The sequence below is a fragment of the Scyliorhinus canicula genome, chromosome 9 (genome assembly GCF_902713615.1).
Source record: "Scyliorhinus canicula chromosome 9, sScyCan1.1, whole genome shotgun sequence".
Classification (NCBI taxonomy): Eukaryota; Metazoa; Chordata; class Chondrichthyes; order Carcharhiniformes; family Scyliorhinidae; genus Scyliorhinus; species Scyliorhinus canicula.
In genome coordinates this window covers 119,510,031-119,527,387 of record NC_052154.1, presented here as the reverse complement: position 1 = coordinate 119,527,387, position 17,357 = coordinate 119,510,031, and the positions used below count along the sequence as shown (strand labels likewise).

General features: G+C 44.1%; 1 protein-coding gene across 1 annotated transcript in view; it reads left to right on the top strand.

Moving 5' to 3' along the window:
* The window catches only part of LOC119971636 (potassium voltage-gated channel subfamily KQT member 1), an 865,896-nt gene that overhangs the window by 602,707 nt on the left and 245,832 nt on the right, over positions 1 to 17,357 (top strand). The window contains exon 14 of the mRNA XM_038807461.1: positions 7,882 to 7,976. Within this exon, the coding sequence (XP_038663389.1) occupies positions 7,882 to 7,976 (95 nt within the window). The remainder of the gene's footprint in view (positions 1 to 7,881; positions 7,977 to 17,357) is intronic.

Below are 17,357 nucleotides of genomic sequence, written 5' to 3'. Positions count from 1 at the left end.
GGCGTAGGTACACTTGTGCTGTTACGGAGGAAGCTCCAAGATTTTGACCCAGTGACAATGAAAGAACGGCGATATATTTCCAAGTCAGAATGGTGAGTGACTTGAAGAGGATCCTCCAGTTGGGGGTGTTCCCGGATATCTGCTACTCTTGCCCTTCTAGATGGTAATGTTTGTGGATTTGGAAGGTGCTGCATAAGGAACCTTGGCAAATTACTGCAGTGCACCTTGTAGATGGTACACATGGTTGCCATCGTTTATTGGTGGTGGGGATTTAATGTTTGTGGAAGGGCTACCAATCAAGTGGGCTGCTTTGTCCTGGATCGTGTTGAGCCTCTTGAGTGATTATGGAGCTGCACACATCCAGGAAAGTGGACAATATTCCATTAGAAATAACAAAGAACAACGAACAAAGAAAAGTACAGCATATGAACAGGCCCTTCACCCACCAAGCCTGTGCCGATCATGGTGCCCTAACTAAAAACAAAACCTTTTGCCCTTACTTGGTCTGTATCCCTCTATTTCCTCCCTATTCATCTCCCCATCCAGATGCCTCGTAAATGTTGCTAATGTGCCTGCTTCCACCACATCCTCTGGCAGCGTGTTCCAGGCACCCACCACGCTCTGTGTGAAAAGCTTACCCCACACATTTCCCTTAAACTATCCCCCTCTCTTCTTGAACCTGTGCCCCCTTGTAATTGACACTTCCATCATTGGAAAAAGCCTCTGACTATGCCTCTTATAATTTTGTAGACCTCTATCAGGTCTCCCCTCAGCCTCTGTCTTTCCAATTAAACCAATCCTAGTTTATTCAACCTCTCCTTATAGCCAACACCCTCGAGACCAGGCAACATCCTGGTGAACCTTCTTTGCAAAGCTTCCACGTCTCCTTCTGATAATGTGCTGACCAGAACTGCACGCAATACTCTGAATGCGGCCTAACCAAGGTTTTACACAGCTGCAACATGATTTCCCAATTCCTGCACTGCCCAGGCTGATGAAGGCAAGCATGCCGTATGCCTTCTTAATCATCTTGGTCACCTGCATTGCCACTTTTAGGGAACTGTGGACCTGTATGCCCAGATCCTTCTGTATGTAAATGTTCCTAAGGGTTCTACCATTTACAGTATAATTCATACCTCCAAAATGCATCACCTCACATTTGTCTGGATTAAACTCCATCTGCCATTGCTGTGCCCAAGAATCCAATCTATCTATATCCTGTTGTATAATCTGACAATCCTCGACACTATCGGCAATTCCGCCAATCTTCATGTCACCCGCAAACTTACTAATCAGACCACCCACATTTTTCTCCATATCATTTATGTATACTACAAACAACAGAGGTCCCAGCACAGACCCCTGCGGAGCACCACTAGCTACAGATCTCCATTCTGAAAAACACCGTTCCACTGCTACTCTCTTCTGTAACCAAGCCAGTTCTGTATCCATCTCGCCAGCCCATCCTGAATCCCATGTGATTTTAGTTTTTGTACCAGTCTGCCATGTGGGACCTTGTCAAATGTCTTACTAAAGTCCATATAAACTACATCTACAGCCCTTCCCTCATCAATTTTCTTTGTCACCTCTTCAAAAAACTCAATCAAGTTGGTGAAACATGACCTTCCCCGTACAAAAGCATGCTGCCTGTCATTAACAAGTCCATTTTCTCCAAATGTGCATGTATCCTGTCCCTCAGTATTTTTTACAAAAGCTTCCCCATCACTGATATCAAGCTCACCGGCCGATAATTTGCTGGATTATCCCTGCTTCCTTTCTTAAGCAAGGGCATAACATTGGCTATTCCCCAGTCCTCTGGAACCTCGCCAGTGGTCAAAGAGGATGTGAAGATATCTGTTAAGGCTCAAGCTATTTCTCCCCATGCCTCCCGCAGTAACCTGGGATAGATCCCAGGGGACTTGTCTACCTTAATACAATTTGGGATACTCAACACTTTGTCCTTTTATATATTGACATTCTCAAGATCGTTCACATACCTATCCCTGACTTGTGTCTTGTCGATGGTGGACAGGCTTTGGAGAGTCAGGAGGTGAGTTCTCACCACAGGATTCCGAGCCTTTGATCTGTTCTAGTAGCCACAGTATTTATATGGCTAGTCCAGTTCAGTTTCTGGTCAATGATAACCCTCAGGATGTTGATTGTGGGTAAAACCATCCGAATATCAAGGGGCGATGATTAGATCCTCTCTTGTTGGAGATGGTCATTGCCTGGCACTTGGGTGGCGTCAATGTTACTTGCCACTTGCCAGCCCAAGCCTGGATATTGACCAGGTCTTGCTGCATTTGGACATGGACTGCTTAATTATTTGAGGAGCCGCAAATGATGTTAAACATTGTGCAGTCATCAATGTATAGCCCCCTTCTGACCTTATGAGAGAAGGTCATTGATGAAGCAGCTGAAGATGGTTGGGCCAAGGATACTACAAAAATGCACAAGAATGGTTCCAGGGGTGAAGAACTTTAGTCACGAGGATAGATTGGAAAAGTTGGGACTCTTCTCCTTTGAAAAGACAGGTTGAGAGGAGATTTGATAGAGGTGTTCTAAAGCATGAGGGGACTGGACAGAGTAGAGAGAGAGAAATTATTCCCATAGGTGGCGGGATCATGAACCAAGGGCTCAGATTTAAGGTAATTGGCCAAAGAAGCAGTAGAGACATAAGGAAAGCATTTTTCATACAGCAAATGATTGGGATCTGGAATGCATTGCTTGAGTGTGTTGCGGACGCAAACTCAATCATCACACTCAAAAGGGAATTGGATCATTACCTGAAAAGCAAAGATTTGCAGGGCTATGGGAAATAAGCAGAGGGGCAATAGGTGAATTGCTCTTGCAGAGAGCCAACATGGGCATGATGGGAAGAATGGCCTCCTTCTGTGCTGTAACCATGCTATGTTCCAGTGAAAGGTTTTAAGGAATATGCAGAAAATACTGATTTATGGAGTTTGGTTGCAGACCGGTCATAATCTCATTGAATAGTAGAATAGACTTGAGGGGCTTTTTCCTATTTGGCTGCATTTCAGGATAGCATATTCCTGGTGATAACATCAATTATATTGAAAGTCTCATGTTTAGTAGACGCTTCCTGTAAATGTTAACATTGGTGGTCGTGTATTAATTGTCACCTCTCGTTGATCAGCTTAAATTGAAAGAGTACTAACCTCAGGACTGAAAATATAGAGAACGTGCAATTCCGAAAAAACACTTGGAAATCAGTGACCCTGATAGTACACTGTGTGTTACATGGCATAACACCCCTATTATAAAATAGCTAATCTTCCAATTCACCATGACTAAGGTTACAGGAGATTTGCCAGAATTAAATGTTTACCATATGTATATACTTCCTGAGAAGTGACACAAACTTTCTGTAACACTTTTCGACATAATTATTTCTGTCAAGTGATTTTCGTCACACCTGTCTGTGACAATTAAGTTCAATTACTTTTGTTTATGTGTTACTGATTGAGTCTTTCAAGATTTCTTTTAAGATTAGGTGATGCTGTTATTTAAGTACCTCTGAGACCTCTCAGCTGTATCTCTGAGGTTGAGTCTGCTGTTTGCCTCTTCTCCAGAGAATCCACCTTGAGACTTCAATTGGATGCCATTGCCTCCGCCATTGTCATCTGTGACTGAATAACCTTTCTCACATGCACCCCACCTTTCTGCTGTAACCACTTGTGTCAATCTGAACAGTCATGACTTTCCCCCACTGCCAACCAATGTAGAAGTTCTTCAGTACTACAATGACGTGTAAAGCAAGTTCATTTTTTAAAATGATGGAATGGGAATTGAATCACAGAATTGTTGTGGTGCAGAAGGATGCCATTTGGCTCATGTAGTCTGCACCGTCTCTCCAAATGAACTTTATGGCTTAGTGCCATTTCCCTGCCTTTTCCCGTATCCCTGCATATTGTTTCTATTCAAGTAGTCATCTAATGTCCTCTTGACTGCTTCGAGGTACAGTGAAAAGTATTGTTCTGCAGATCGCTCCAGACATGAAGATATAGAACATACTGTAATTATAGAATAATTATAGAACATAATATAAAATGGTTATAAATGATGTAGGAAGAGGATCTGTTGGGGAGAGCTCGCAGAGAGTCGCCACACTCTGGTGCCATCTTAGAAATTATTTTTTTAAAATTTAAAATCCAGCTGCAGCCTGTTGTTTTTTTTGTGCCGATGTCAGGAAGAGGAAGAGCTGGTCTGGTTCCCTTTGGGTTGGCCTCCTTGGCTCAGTACTGGTGTTTGGAGAAATGCTCCATCAGCTCTCCGATCTCGGCGCCACGGTGGCGTAGTGGTTAGCACTGCTGCCTCAAGGCACCGAGGACATGGGTTCGATCCCAGTCCCGGTCACTGTTTGCGTGGAGTTTGCACATTCTCCCTGTGTCTGTGTGAGTCTCACCCCCACAACCCAAAGATGTGCAGGGTAGGTAGATTGGCCACGCTAAATTGCCCTTTAATTGGGAAAAGAAGAATTGGATGCTCCAAATTTATTTTTTTTAAACTCTGATCACTTCGCTCCTAATAATCTAAAGGCCCCTATATCAGGTATGCTCCAAATACAACGATCTTGTAAATTGGATTACAATCATTGTAGCTATTCATGAGAGGTACTTTAGTTGCCCTTCCTAGTCCAAAAAGACGGAAGACTAACATGTTTTGATGACAGTAAGAAGTCTTACAACACCTGGTTAAAGTCCAACAGGTATGTTTCGAATCACTAGCTTTCGGAGCACAGCTCCTTCCTGTTGTAAGACTTCTGACTGTGCTCACTTCAGTCCAACGCCGGCATCTCCACATCATGTTTTAACAATGGCTGCAAGACACTCTTCAAACAATATTTACTTTGTAATTTACTATGTTTGGTACCAAATATTCACCCCCTTCACTAGCAAACATAACTGCAGAAATATGACCTCATATTGTGCAAATGCCTGAATCTTTTGCGTCAGTCATTCTTACGGCTCCTCTGAGTCAAATTGCCAATAGATGCTTGACTGAACATCTTTGGGCTGTAGTTTTGCACCACTTATAACCCGATTCCGATTGCCTCAAGATTATACATTTTAGAGCCTTAAAACTGGATTTTCCTGATAAGGTTGACTTGCCATTCAATAAGTAGTCTCTGGGCAAGATTTCTAACAAGAAATGGGTACCAGCCAATAGCCTTGCAGGAAAATGACGGAAGTGCTGCTTTAAGAAGCAGAAGGTTATTTTAAAGGAACAGGAAAGCCCCAAAGATGGGACCAAAGTATTGCCTGAAGGCTTTGACCAAAAGCATTGCCTTCAACAGGTAATCAATCAGAGCCCATGTTAAGCATTTGTCTTCTATTTGCTACATGTAACACCATCAGTTCTGTTTACATAGCGCTCTAGGAATGGATGGGATCAGGGCCAGTGGTAGAGAAATGGGTTAACAATCTGAGTCCTGCCCTCCCATCAACATTTGATGATTCCAGCATGGGTAAGAATGAAGAAATTCAGGGTTTGCGGCGATTTGGACCAATTTTGTCCAGATTATTGGCAAGGATAATGGAGGACAATCCAACATTTAAGAAGCGCCTGGATTGCCAGGTAGACATGCGGGAAAACCACCAACCGCAAGTTTCCCTCCAAGTGGTATACCATCTTGCCTTGGAACTATGTAATTGATTCTACACTGTTACTGGCTCAAAATCCTAACAGTAGTTAAGAAGACAGTATGGGCAGTACGGTAGCACAGTGGTTAGCACTGTTGCTTCCTAGCCCCAGGGTCCCAGGTTCTATTCCCAGCTTGGAGTCACTGTCTGCGCGAAGTCTGCACGTGCACCCCATGTCTGTGTGGGTTTCCTCCGGCTGCTCCGATTTCCTTCCACAGTCCAAAGATGTGCAGGCTAGATGGATTAGCCATGCTAAATTGCCCTTTGTGTCCAAAAAGGTTAGGTGGGGTTACTGGATTATGGGAATAGGATGAAGGCATGGGCTTGAGTGGGATGCTCTTTCCAAGGGCCGGTGCAGACTTGATGAGCCGAATGGCCTTCTTCTGCACTGTACATTCTGTGATTCTGTGTGATTGTAACAACACTGTTGGTGTTCCTGCACCATGTGCAACAGTGGTTCAAGAAGATGGTTCACCCCCACCTTCTCGAGGGCAATTAGGGATGGGCAATAAATGCGGTCCTTGCCAGTAACGCTCATACCCCATGAACATATTTTTAAAATGTACAGTGTGGTAAACCATGCGTTGAATTTTATTGGAGGAGGTGTATATTGCTTGCCCTCACCTGGTGCAAAAGTAAGTCAACAGCTCGATGACTTTGAAAAGGTCAGTCCTGCAGTAGTAAAAAGCTGGGGGCAGCTTTAATAAGGTGAGAGCTGGGTTATTACCCTCAAGTGATGTCAACCAACCAGATTGATCAGCTGATTAGTATCAGCAGCGTGAGAACACATTTGTGGCCACTGCTGGAACTAAGATGGAATCCGGTGTAGGCGATCATGGGTACTGGACTTCAAGTTACCAGCGGTTTTAGGTTGAGAAGGAATCAAGGATCCTTGTTAAGGGTGGGGGGGAGTGGGAGGATTGAGTTTGAGAGGCTAGGGAGGTAGGCCAAAGGTTGCGGGCGGGGTGTGGGGGAGTTGGTTGCCATCTTCTACCGCATTCCCTAGCCTACCATATTATGGTGGCAGAGGTGGAAAGAGGCTCTCAAGTGACCTTTAATTGGCAACTTAAGGGCCTCAACACACCTAAGGAAGGGCAAGCTGGCTGGCGCTTTACCCACCCACTGTAAAATAGGGTGAGTGGAAGGTGGTGGGGCTGTCCATCCATTTTATTTTGTATTCCACCCCCATCTTCATGTAAGGCGGAGGGGGCATAAAAATCTGCCCCTGTCTCTAAGTCAATATTATCAAAGGAGACAGTCCTTGCTGCTTGTTTTGTCCCTATTTCTTGATTAAACATGGGCTATTAGAGACAGCCTGGAGACATTTTGTGACATCATTCCCATTTCTCACATCACTGGAGCAGAACTTTCGAGACGTCAGGTTCAAAGAATGCTGCACCAAATGTCTGCTTGCAGGCTGCATAATCCAATGCTCTGATCATAGACAGGACAATCAGAGAAACACTGAGGAATGTACAGATCCCTACTCAGGAGCTCTGGGGCAGTCCAGTAGGAAATGTTTATACTATTGCACTGAGGGTTTCCCACTGCTTGAAGGTGCTGAAATCAGACTTGCACATGCATACTGTAAGCTCTCGAGTGTTCGGGATTGATCGCGGTGCATTGAGAGCTCAGTTTGTTTTCAAGTCCGTACAAGTTACTGGGATTGCACAAACCATCATTTGCCTTGCTTGTGTAGCCTGAAATTCCTCAGAACTCTATTAAATGGTCACAATTAGTTGATAATGGCTGATTTAGTAGTAATAACAAATACATTCACTTTCCAGTGGAGAAAATGAACTGTTTCAAGCCAGATTTCTGAAATCTGTGTTTGCATTTAAGCCTGTGATTTCAGTAGGGGTGAGATTGGTCTTGGATGATTGCATAAAGTGGGGATAGCAATGGGGCAGCACCATTTTATACCGCATTGGTATTCTTTTCCATTCCGTTCAATTAAAGGTTGCTGCAAAATGAGGATGGTTAATTCGCTGTCACTTTTTAAAATTTTACCAAGGCCAATTTCACCCTCCGGTAATAGTTGGCTTGGGTCTTTTACAGGGTGTAGCAATTCTTAAGTATCGATTTGTTTTTTGTTTTGACTTCCTGATACTGGCGTCCAGTTATTCAAGTATACGAGACATAATGGGGGTATAATGCATTAGACTCTAACATTGCTTTGCCTAACAGTTCAAAAAAAAATATTTGTTTTGTTTTACAGCAAGCCAGAAAGCCTTACGATGTCAGAGATGTAATCGAGCAGTATTCTCAGGGTCATCTCAACTTGATGGTGCGAATCAAGGAATTGCAGAGAAGGTATTTAACTCCCAATTGCTCTGCAACAGGCTGGCTGAGAATTGAATATAAAATATAATGTAACTTGCACAATATCAAATGCAAGAACCAGGGAGTGTAAAATTCCACAGGGCTATATATGTTGGGTTCGCACCCCGATCCAGATTTACCTCTTACCTCTGCATTCCAGCACTGACTCCACAAAACTGTATGAGCAGGTCAATAGCCTAAATCCTGCATAACATGGGATCTGTATCATGGTGGGGTGTTTGGAAAGCCAAAAGTGGCTCAAGATTATAGCTGCTGCCTGAGTGCGAGGGTAGGTAGTCAGAAAATAGACATGTTGGAAAGGTCGAGCAGGTTCAACAGCATTAGTGGACGGAGGACAATTGAGTCATTATTGCACAGAAGAAAGCGGTTGGCATTTCAGATCGATGGATGCTCTTCATAATCAGCATCATCGAATCAAAGAATTTACAGTGCAGAAGGAAGCCATTCGGCCCATCGAGTCTGCACCGCCCCTTGGAAAGAACACCCTACTCAAGCCCACACCTCCACCCTATCCCTGTAACCCAGTAACCCCACTTAACCTTTTGGACACTAAGGGCAATTTTGCTATGGCCAATCCACCTAACCCGCACATCTTTGGACTTTGGGAGGAAACTGGAGCACCCGGAAGAAACCCACGCAGACACGAGAAGAAAGTGCAGACTCTACACAGACTGTGAAACAACTGTGCTAACCACTGTGCTACCGTGCTGCCCCACAGTAGAGTGTAGCAACTTCCTTTGGAATCAATGTCAGCCCTATCTCTCCGTCTAATAAGTGGCCTAGGACCAGTGACTATTTCCTCCTTCACACGGAGTAGACTGCAAGTATGGTCACACTCTGAGACATACTATCCGTCATCCTTCAGACAGGTTTTCACTCCCTGCAATTTCCAGGACTTCAGAATTTGATAGCTGTCTTTAGATCAACAATCCCACTGATTAGGAGGGACATGTTCCAGGACCTAGTGGAACACTGACGGTTCGATAGACTTGCCTGAGAATGCCATCTCTCAGGACATAGCATACAAGAATCTTGCTGCTCCGTGTAAATGATACATAGGAGGTGACTAATGGGCAGCTGTGGACCATAAGATGTAGGAGCAGAATTAGGCCATTTGGCCCATCGAGACTGCTCTGCCATTCGATCATGGCTGATATGTTCCTCATCCCCATTTACATGCCTTCTCCCCATAACCTCTGATCTCCATATTAATCAAATAATCCCCTTTTTCATCAAGAACACCAGATTTGTGCTTGAGGTGCTGTTATTCACAAGGCTACAAACCAAGAGCTGGCTGGTGAAATCAGACTGAATAGTTATTTCTTAGAACATCAGAACTAGAAGCAGGGGGAGGCAATTGAGCGTCTCGAGCCTGTTCCGGCGATCAATACGATAATGGTTGATCCCATCATGGCCTCAAATCCACAAACCTGCCCATTCTCCATAACTCCTCAACCCATTACCAATTCAAAATCTGTCTAACTTCCCCTTAAATTTACTCACTGTCCCAGCATCCACCACACTCTGGGGTAGCGAGTTCTACAGATTCACAACCCTTTGGTTTTAAGCTTTAAGTTTACTCCCCCTTATCCTGAGACTATTACCTCTGGTCCTAGAATGCCCCACAAGAGGAAGCATCTGCTCCACATCTACTCCATCCATACCTTTTATCATCTTATAACCTCAGTTTGATCTCCCGTCATTCTTCTAAACTCTAACGAGTATAGGCCTAAACTGCTCAATCACTCCTCATACGACAAACCCCTCATCTCTGGAATCAATGTAGTGAACCTCCTCTGAATTGTCTCCAATGTCACTACATCGTTCCTCTGTGCACATACTGTAGGTGCGGTCACACTAATGTCTTGTATAGTTGCAACAACACGTCCTTATCTTTATACTCTATTCCTTTAGCTATAAATGCCAACATTCCATTCGCTTTCTTACCTGCTGTACCTGCCTGCTAGTTTTCTGTGACTCATGCACGAGGACACCCAGATCCCTCTGCATCGAAGCACCCCGAAGTCTCTCCCCATTTAGATAATAAGTTGCCTTCCCATTTTTCTGACCAAAATGCATGACCTCACACTTATCCACATTAAACTCTGTCTGACACATTTGACCACTCTCCTAACCTATCTCTATCCATCTGTATAGTTCTTATTTCCTCATTGAAACTTACTGTCCCACCTATTTTTGTGTTGTCTCCAAATTTAGGTATATAACCTTCTATTTCTGTATCCAAGTTGTTCATATAAATTGTAAATAGTTGTGGCCCAAGGACCAAACCCTGTGGCACCCCACTAGTTACACCTTGCCATCCAGAAAAAGACCCAATTATCCTGACTCTGTCTTCTGTCCATCAGCCAGTCTTCTATCCAAGCTAATAAATGACCCATGGCCCCATGTGATCTAGTTCATTAATCTTCTGTGTGGCACTGTATCAAATGCCTTCTGGAAGTCCAGATATACTACATCTACAGGATCCCCATTATCCACTTTGCTTGTTACATATTCAGAGAACTCTAGCAAATTAGTCAAACGTGATTTGCCCTTCATAAAACCATGCTGACTCTAATGGATTGCGTTTTGACTTTCCAAATGTCCTGATATTGTTTCCTTAATAATTGATTCTAACAATTTCCCAAGAATAGATGTAAAACTAACTGGTCTGCAATTTCCCACATTCTGCCTTCCTCCCTTTTTGTATAAGGGCATTACATTAGAATTTTTGCAATCCACTGGAATCTTTCCTGTGTCCAGGGAACTTTGGAATATTGTAATTAATGGATCCACTTTCTCTGCAGCCACTTCTTTTAACACCCTACGATGTCGGCCATCAGGCCTGGGGAACTTGTCTGCCCTCAATCCCAATAGTTTGTCTAGGGTCCCAGGTTCAATTCCCGGCTTGGGTCACTGTTTGTGCAGAGTTTGCACAATCTCCCTGTGTCGTGTGGGTTTCCTCCGGGTGCTCCGGTTTCCTCCCACAAGTCCAGAAAGAATGCTATTATGTAATTTGGACATTCTGAATTCTCCCTCTCTGTACCCGAACAGGCTCCGTGATATGGCGAGTAGGGTTTTTTCACAGTAACTTTATTGCAGTGTTAATGTAAGCCTACTTGTGATAATAAAGTTTTTTTTTTAAAGTACTGTTTCCCTATTGATGCTGATTGTTTTATGTTCCACCCTTTCTATTACCTCTGAATTGCCCCTTCCTGTAGGGATGGTACGAGTGAGGGTAATACAGTTAGCACAGCGGTTAGCATAGTGGCATCACAGCTCCTGGGTATCAGGTTCGATTCCTGGCTTGGGTCGCTGTCTGTGCGGAGTCTGTACACTCTCCTCGTGTCTGCGTGGGTTTCCTCCGGGTGCTCCGGTTTCCTCCCACAGTCCAGTGATGTGCAGGTTAGGTGGATTGGCCATGCTAAATTGTTCTTGGTGTCCAAAAAAAAGGTTGGGTGGGGTTACTGGGTTAAGGGGATAGGGTGGAGGTGTCGGCTTGGGTCGGGTGCTCTTTCCAAGGGCCGGTGCAGACGCGAAGGGCAAAATGGCCTCCTTCTGCACTGTAAATTGTATGATTCTAGTATCTTCCACCATGAAAACTGAGGCAAAATATTGACATCGTATCTCTGCCATTTAGATGTTACAAACTCTCCGGTTTCATCTTCCAAAGGACCAACATTCACCTCTCTTCCCTTTTATGTATTTATAGAAGCCTTTGCTGTCCTTTTTGATATTTTGCACTAGTTTTCTTTTGTAATTTACTTTAGCTCTTTTTATTTCCTTTTTATTATCCCTTTGTTTATGTTTGAAAGTTTTCCAATTTTTCAGCCTGCGACTGGCCTTTGCAACATGGTATACCTTCGTTTTTGTCTTTATATTGTCCTTGACCCCCTTGTTTAACCATGGATGTTGTTTTTTTACCTCTCTTATCATCTTTCTTCCTCTCTGGAATATATTTTAGTTGTATGGGGAATTGAATATCTCCTTGAACAACTGCTACTGCTCATCAGCTGTCCTACCTTTTAGCCTTCTTGCCACTCTACTCAGGCCAAATCTGTCCTCATTCCAATGTAATTACCTTTGTTTAATTCCAGAATGCGAGTGTGGGACTCCACTTTCTCACCTCCAAACTGAATTTTGAATTCTTTCGTGCTATGGTCACTATTGCCGAGAGTATGCTTAACCAGCAGATCATCAGTTATTCCCTCCTTATTACAATATCAAATCCAGAGTAGGCGGCTCCCTGGCTGGTTACACAATATATTGTTCCAAGAAACAATCTCTAATCCATTCAATGTACTCTCCCTTGAGGCTACCCTTGCCAATTTAATTCATCCAGTCTATGTACATATTAAAATCACCCATGATTATTGCCATACCTTTCTTACAAGTCCCCAGTATTTCCTGGTTTATACTGTGCCCCACTGCGGAACTACTGTTTGGGGACCTTTAGATTACTCCTCCCAGGGACCTCTTCCCTTTGCTGTTTCTTATTTCTACCCAGACTGATTCTGCATCTTGATCTCCAGGGTTTATGTCAATTTTTAAAAATGTTTTTAAAAATAAATTTAGAGTGCCCAATTTTTTCCAATTAAGGGGCAATTTAGCATGGCCAATCCTCCTATCCTGCACATCTTTTGGGTTGTGGGGGTGAAACCCACGCAAACACGGGGAGAATGTGCAAACTTCACACAGACAGTGACCCAGGGCCGGGATTCGAACCCGGGTCCTCAGCGCCGTAGGCAGCAATGCTAACCACTGTGCCACCGTGCTGCCCAGGTTTATGTCAATTTTCATTATAGCACTGATCCCTTTCCTCACCAGCACAGCTACACCACCTCCTTTTCCTTTCACCCTATCTTTCCGAAATACTGCGTGGCCTTGGGGAGGTTGTGTCTCACTAACTTGATAGAGTTTTTCGAAGAGGTCACAAAGATGATTGATGCAGGTAGGGCAGTGGATGTTGTCTATATGGAATTCAGTAAGGTCTTTGACAAGATCTCTCATGGTAGACTGGTACAAAAGGTGAAGTCACACGGGATCAGGGGGAGCTGGCAAGGTGGATACAGAACTGGCTAGGTCATAGAAGGCAGAGAGTAGGAATGGAAGGGTGCTTTTCTAATTGGAGGGCTGTGACTAGTGGTGTTCCGCAGGGATCAGTGCTGGGACCTTTGCTGTTCGTAGTATACATAAATGATTTGGAGGATAATATAACTGATCTGATTAGTACGTTTGCAGACGACACAAAGGTTGGTGGAATTGCGGACAGCGATGAGGACTGTCAGAGGATACAGCAGGATTTAGATCGTTTGGAGACTTGGGCGGAGAGATGGCAGATGGAGTTTAATCAGGATTAATGTGATGTAATGCATTTTGGAAGGTCTAATGCAGGTAGGGAATATACAGTGAATGGTAGAACCCTCAAGAGTATTGAAAGTCAGAGAGATCTAGGTGTACAGGTCCACAGGTCACTGAAAGTGACAGGTGGAGAAGGTAGTCAAGAAGGCATAGGGCATGCTTGCCTTCATTGGCCGGGGCATTGAGTATAAGAATTGGCAAGTCATGTTGCAGCTGTATAGAACCTTAGTTAGGCCACACTTGGAGTACAGTGTTCAATTCTGGTCGCCACACTACTAGAAGGATGTGGAGGCTTTAGAGAGGGTGCAGAAGAGATTTACTAGGATATTGCCTGGTATGGAGGGCATTAGCTATGAGGAGCGGTTGAATAAACTCAGTTTGTTCTCACTGGAACGACGGAGGTTGGGGGGCGACCTGATAGAGGTCTACAAAATTATGAGGGGCATAGACAGAGTGGATCGTCAGAGGCTTTTCCCCAGGGTAGAGGGGTCAATCACTAGGGGGCATAGGTTTAAAGTGCGAGGGGCAAGGTTTAGATTAGATGTACGAGGCAAGTTTTTTACACAGTAGTAGTGGGTGCCTGGAACTCGCTGCCGGAGGAGGTGGTGGAAGCAGGGACGATAGTGACATTTAAGGGACATCTTGATAAATACATGAATAGGATGGGAATAGAGGGATGCGGACCCAGGAAGTGTAGAAGATTGTAGTTTAGTCGGGCAGCATGGTCGGCACGGGCTTTGAGGGCCGAAGGGCCTGTTCCTGTGCTGTACTTTTCTTTGTTCTTTTGTTCTTAATTCCCAGTCCTGGTCTCCATGTAACCATGTTTCAGTATTCGTCACCAAATCATACATTTTTGTCTTTACTTGCCTCGTTAACTCATTAAATTTGATCTATTGTCAACTTTCCCAACTTCTTTACAATTCCTTGGTGCATAAAGATATTCACCCGTTCTGCCCCTCACCATTATTTTGTGGAAACCATCCGCCACATTGCTAACCTGCACTCTTACTTTCTCCTTTAATTTAGGTTTTCTAATTTTCCCTACAACTGAACCCGCCCCCTCCCTTGTAGATACAGGCTTTGGAATTGCAGCCTGCGGAGGCACTCACCAAGGACAAATCTGTCATCAGAAGAGGGTCACTTCAACCCCAGGAGCTCTTGTAGCACAGGCGTCTTGCAATTCTAGCCAGGTTATAGCATTGAGCCCTGAAGAATAGGAGAAAGAAAGGCGCATTTAGACACCAGAGAAAATCAATTTTTAGAAAGAATAGGTTGGCTTATGGTCGCTACGGAGTTTGTTAAATGAAAGGAGCATGTACATTTATCTCATACACTGTTTTTCATGGAAATTATAGTCATAGAGAAGAGGGGTGCTGCTTCTGATGCTGTACTCCATACCATCCTGCTTCTAATGTTGCTGGAACTGTACCCTGGGAAAGTCCATGCCAGGCTGTTCTGGGTGGCAAAGTTGTGCAAGGCAACTATATCTATAGGGTACTTGATCCCAAGCATATTGCAAGGCTTCTCCTATTCTAACAGGGCACCAGACTGTCCTCTGAAGGATCAGTTGGATAGGAGCATGTGTCTTGTTTTAGGGCACCTCAGCTACTCCTTTACATCTGGTTATGCACAATTTGGATATTGAATGAGTCATACCCCTTTCTGTTAATAATATTGAAGAGATTAATGGCAGGAGTTTGTGGTGGTTCATGGGTTCCATCTCGTGCACCTTAAGTTTCAAGAAACCCTACAATGCAATAAAACAAGAAATAAATTATGTTATAACTCCCACAAGACCCATGGGAATAACCCGATTAATTTCTCCATGAGCCTTGTGGAGTACGAGCTCCTCAGCTGAGGTGTGGGCTCGTTAATTCATTGCCATAAAAGCTGGCCCAGGTAGGAGCCGATATGTAGAGTAACTCCGGCTGGGACTTGGACTGTTGCATGTAAATACTTTCCTTTTGGAAATAAACCATTGTTTGACTCTCCTTTCCGGACTCCTCCTTTTTTTTTTTAATTTAGATTACCCAATTATTTTTTCCAATTAAGGGGCAATTTAGCATGGCCAATCCACCTACTCTGCACATTTTGGGTTGTGGGGGCGAAACCCACGCAGACACGGGGAGAATGTGCAAACTCCACACGGACAGTGACCCAGAGCCGGGATCGAACCTGGGACCTCAGCGCCGTGAGGCGGTTGTGCTAACCACTAGGCCACCATGCTGCCCTCCGGACTCCTCCTTGACTACTAAGTGTCCCATCTTTGTTAAAGCCGGGAGCTTGATGAATTAATCCCCAAATTGGATGATATTGCACAGATCCTCTCTAGCTAGGTAAAAAATAAGCATATGCCATGAAAGTGGTTTTCTCTTCCATGGTAGCAACCAGGCCTGTCCAGGCAAATAATCTGGACTGATGGTCTTCATATAGTCACTGGTACAGCTTTCACATTCTCACTTTGGTGTATGGTGAATATTGCTCATGAAAGTCTTTTTTGATCTTGATGGCCTGTAAATTATTTGGGGTTGGGAAGTATAGAAGGAAAGTTTTGTTTTGTTATAGCCTACTAACTTAGAATCATAGTGCAGAAGGAGGGCATTCGGCCCATCGAGTCTGCACCAACCCTCTGAAAGAGAACCCTACCTAAACCCATGCCCCCATCCTGTACCTACAACTCAGTAACCCCACCGAACCTTTTGGACACTAAGGAGCAATTTAGCATGGACAATCCAACTAACCTGCACATCTTTGGATTGTGGAAGGAAACCCGAGCACCCTGAGGAAACCCACGTAGACACAGGGAGAACGTGCAAACTCCACCCAGATAGTGATCCAAAGCCAGAATTGAACCGAGGTCTGCGGCACTGTGAGACAGCTGAGCTAACCACTGTGCCACCCAAAACTTCTCAAAGACTGTCTCATTCTCCTGTAGCTTGAATTGCTTCTCCACCCCTTTCAATAAAATTTTATGTGAGGGAATGCCCATCTCTCATTCCCTCGCTGTGGGCGAGAGCAAATAATTTGATCGCCTCAAAAGTGCTTGGCAGATCAGAGGCGCATCCAACACAATCCAGGTACCAGGCAAAATATTTACTTCAAAAACTTTCTGTGAGTAGCAAACTTTTAAACTGGGCTATATAGAATGGAAATGAGAAAATACTTTTTCACACGAAGGGTGATGAAAATCTGGAACTCTTAATGCTGTGGTTGCTCGGACAATTGAAATGTTCAAGGCTGAGTTTGATAAGAGTTTTTTAGGTGTGGTGACTCCAGACATACACTGGAGGTTTCTAGTAGTTAACAAAGGGGTTTATTGTTGAAAGGCAAAGGCAGTTAAGTAACAGACACCAAACCAGGTCTTAACCCTTCGACTCCCTGGTTCACACTGCCTGGGGTCCTGCTCCCAGAGCCCCATTTGGCAGGGGTTTGTGTGTCCCTGGGTAGATTAGCCCTGATCAAGTCATTTGGTCCTTTAAAGGGGCTGCGCCACGACATTAGGAATGGGGCAATTGGAGCAAAGTTGGCGAAGTGGAGATGTACAAACCGTATCTCATCTTATTCAATGGCGGAGCAGGTTCAAAGGGCTGACTGGCCGACTCTTCCTTTCTTCCTATGAAAACGTCTTCAAACTTATTCACTCCAAAGTGAAGTGCCTCTGCAGAATTCACTGGCCCTGACAATTGGTGTGCCTCTTCTATTTTGTTCTAAGTGGATCCTGGTAAAAATATAAACACAAATTACTGGATTTGGTGACTCCATTGTCATTGCAGCTGATTTAAAAAAAAATGTGAATGAGAATTCAACTGGAAGGCCTCAAATTTTATCATAAACTACAGCCGATATTGGTTGGAAATGCAATACATAATCCATTTATTAAATGTCTGATACTTTGATCTTATGACAAAAATACACCAAATGCACATTTGGGGACAATGTCATTGGAAAAGATGAACACAAGGGGCGAGGTTCTCCCATCGGGAGACTAAG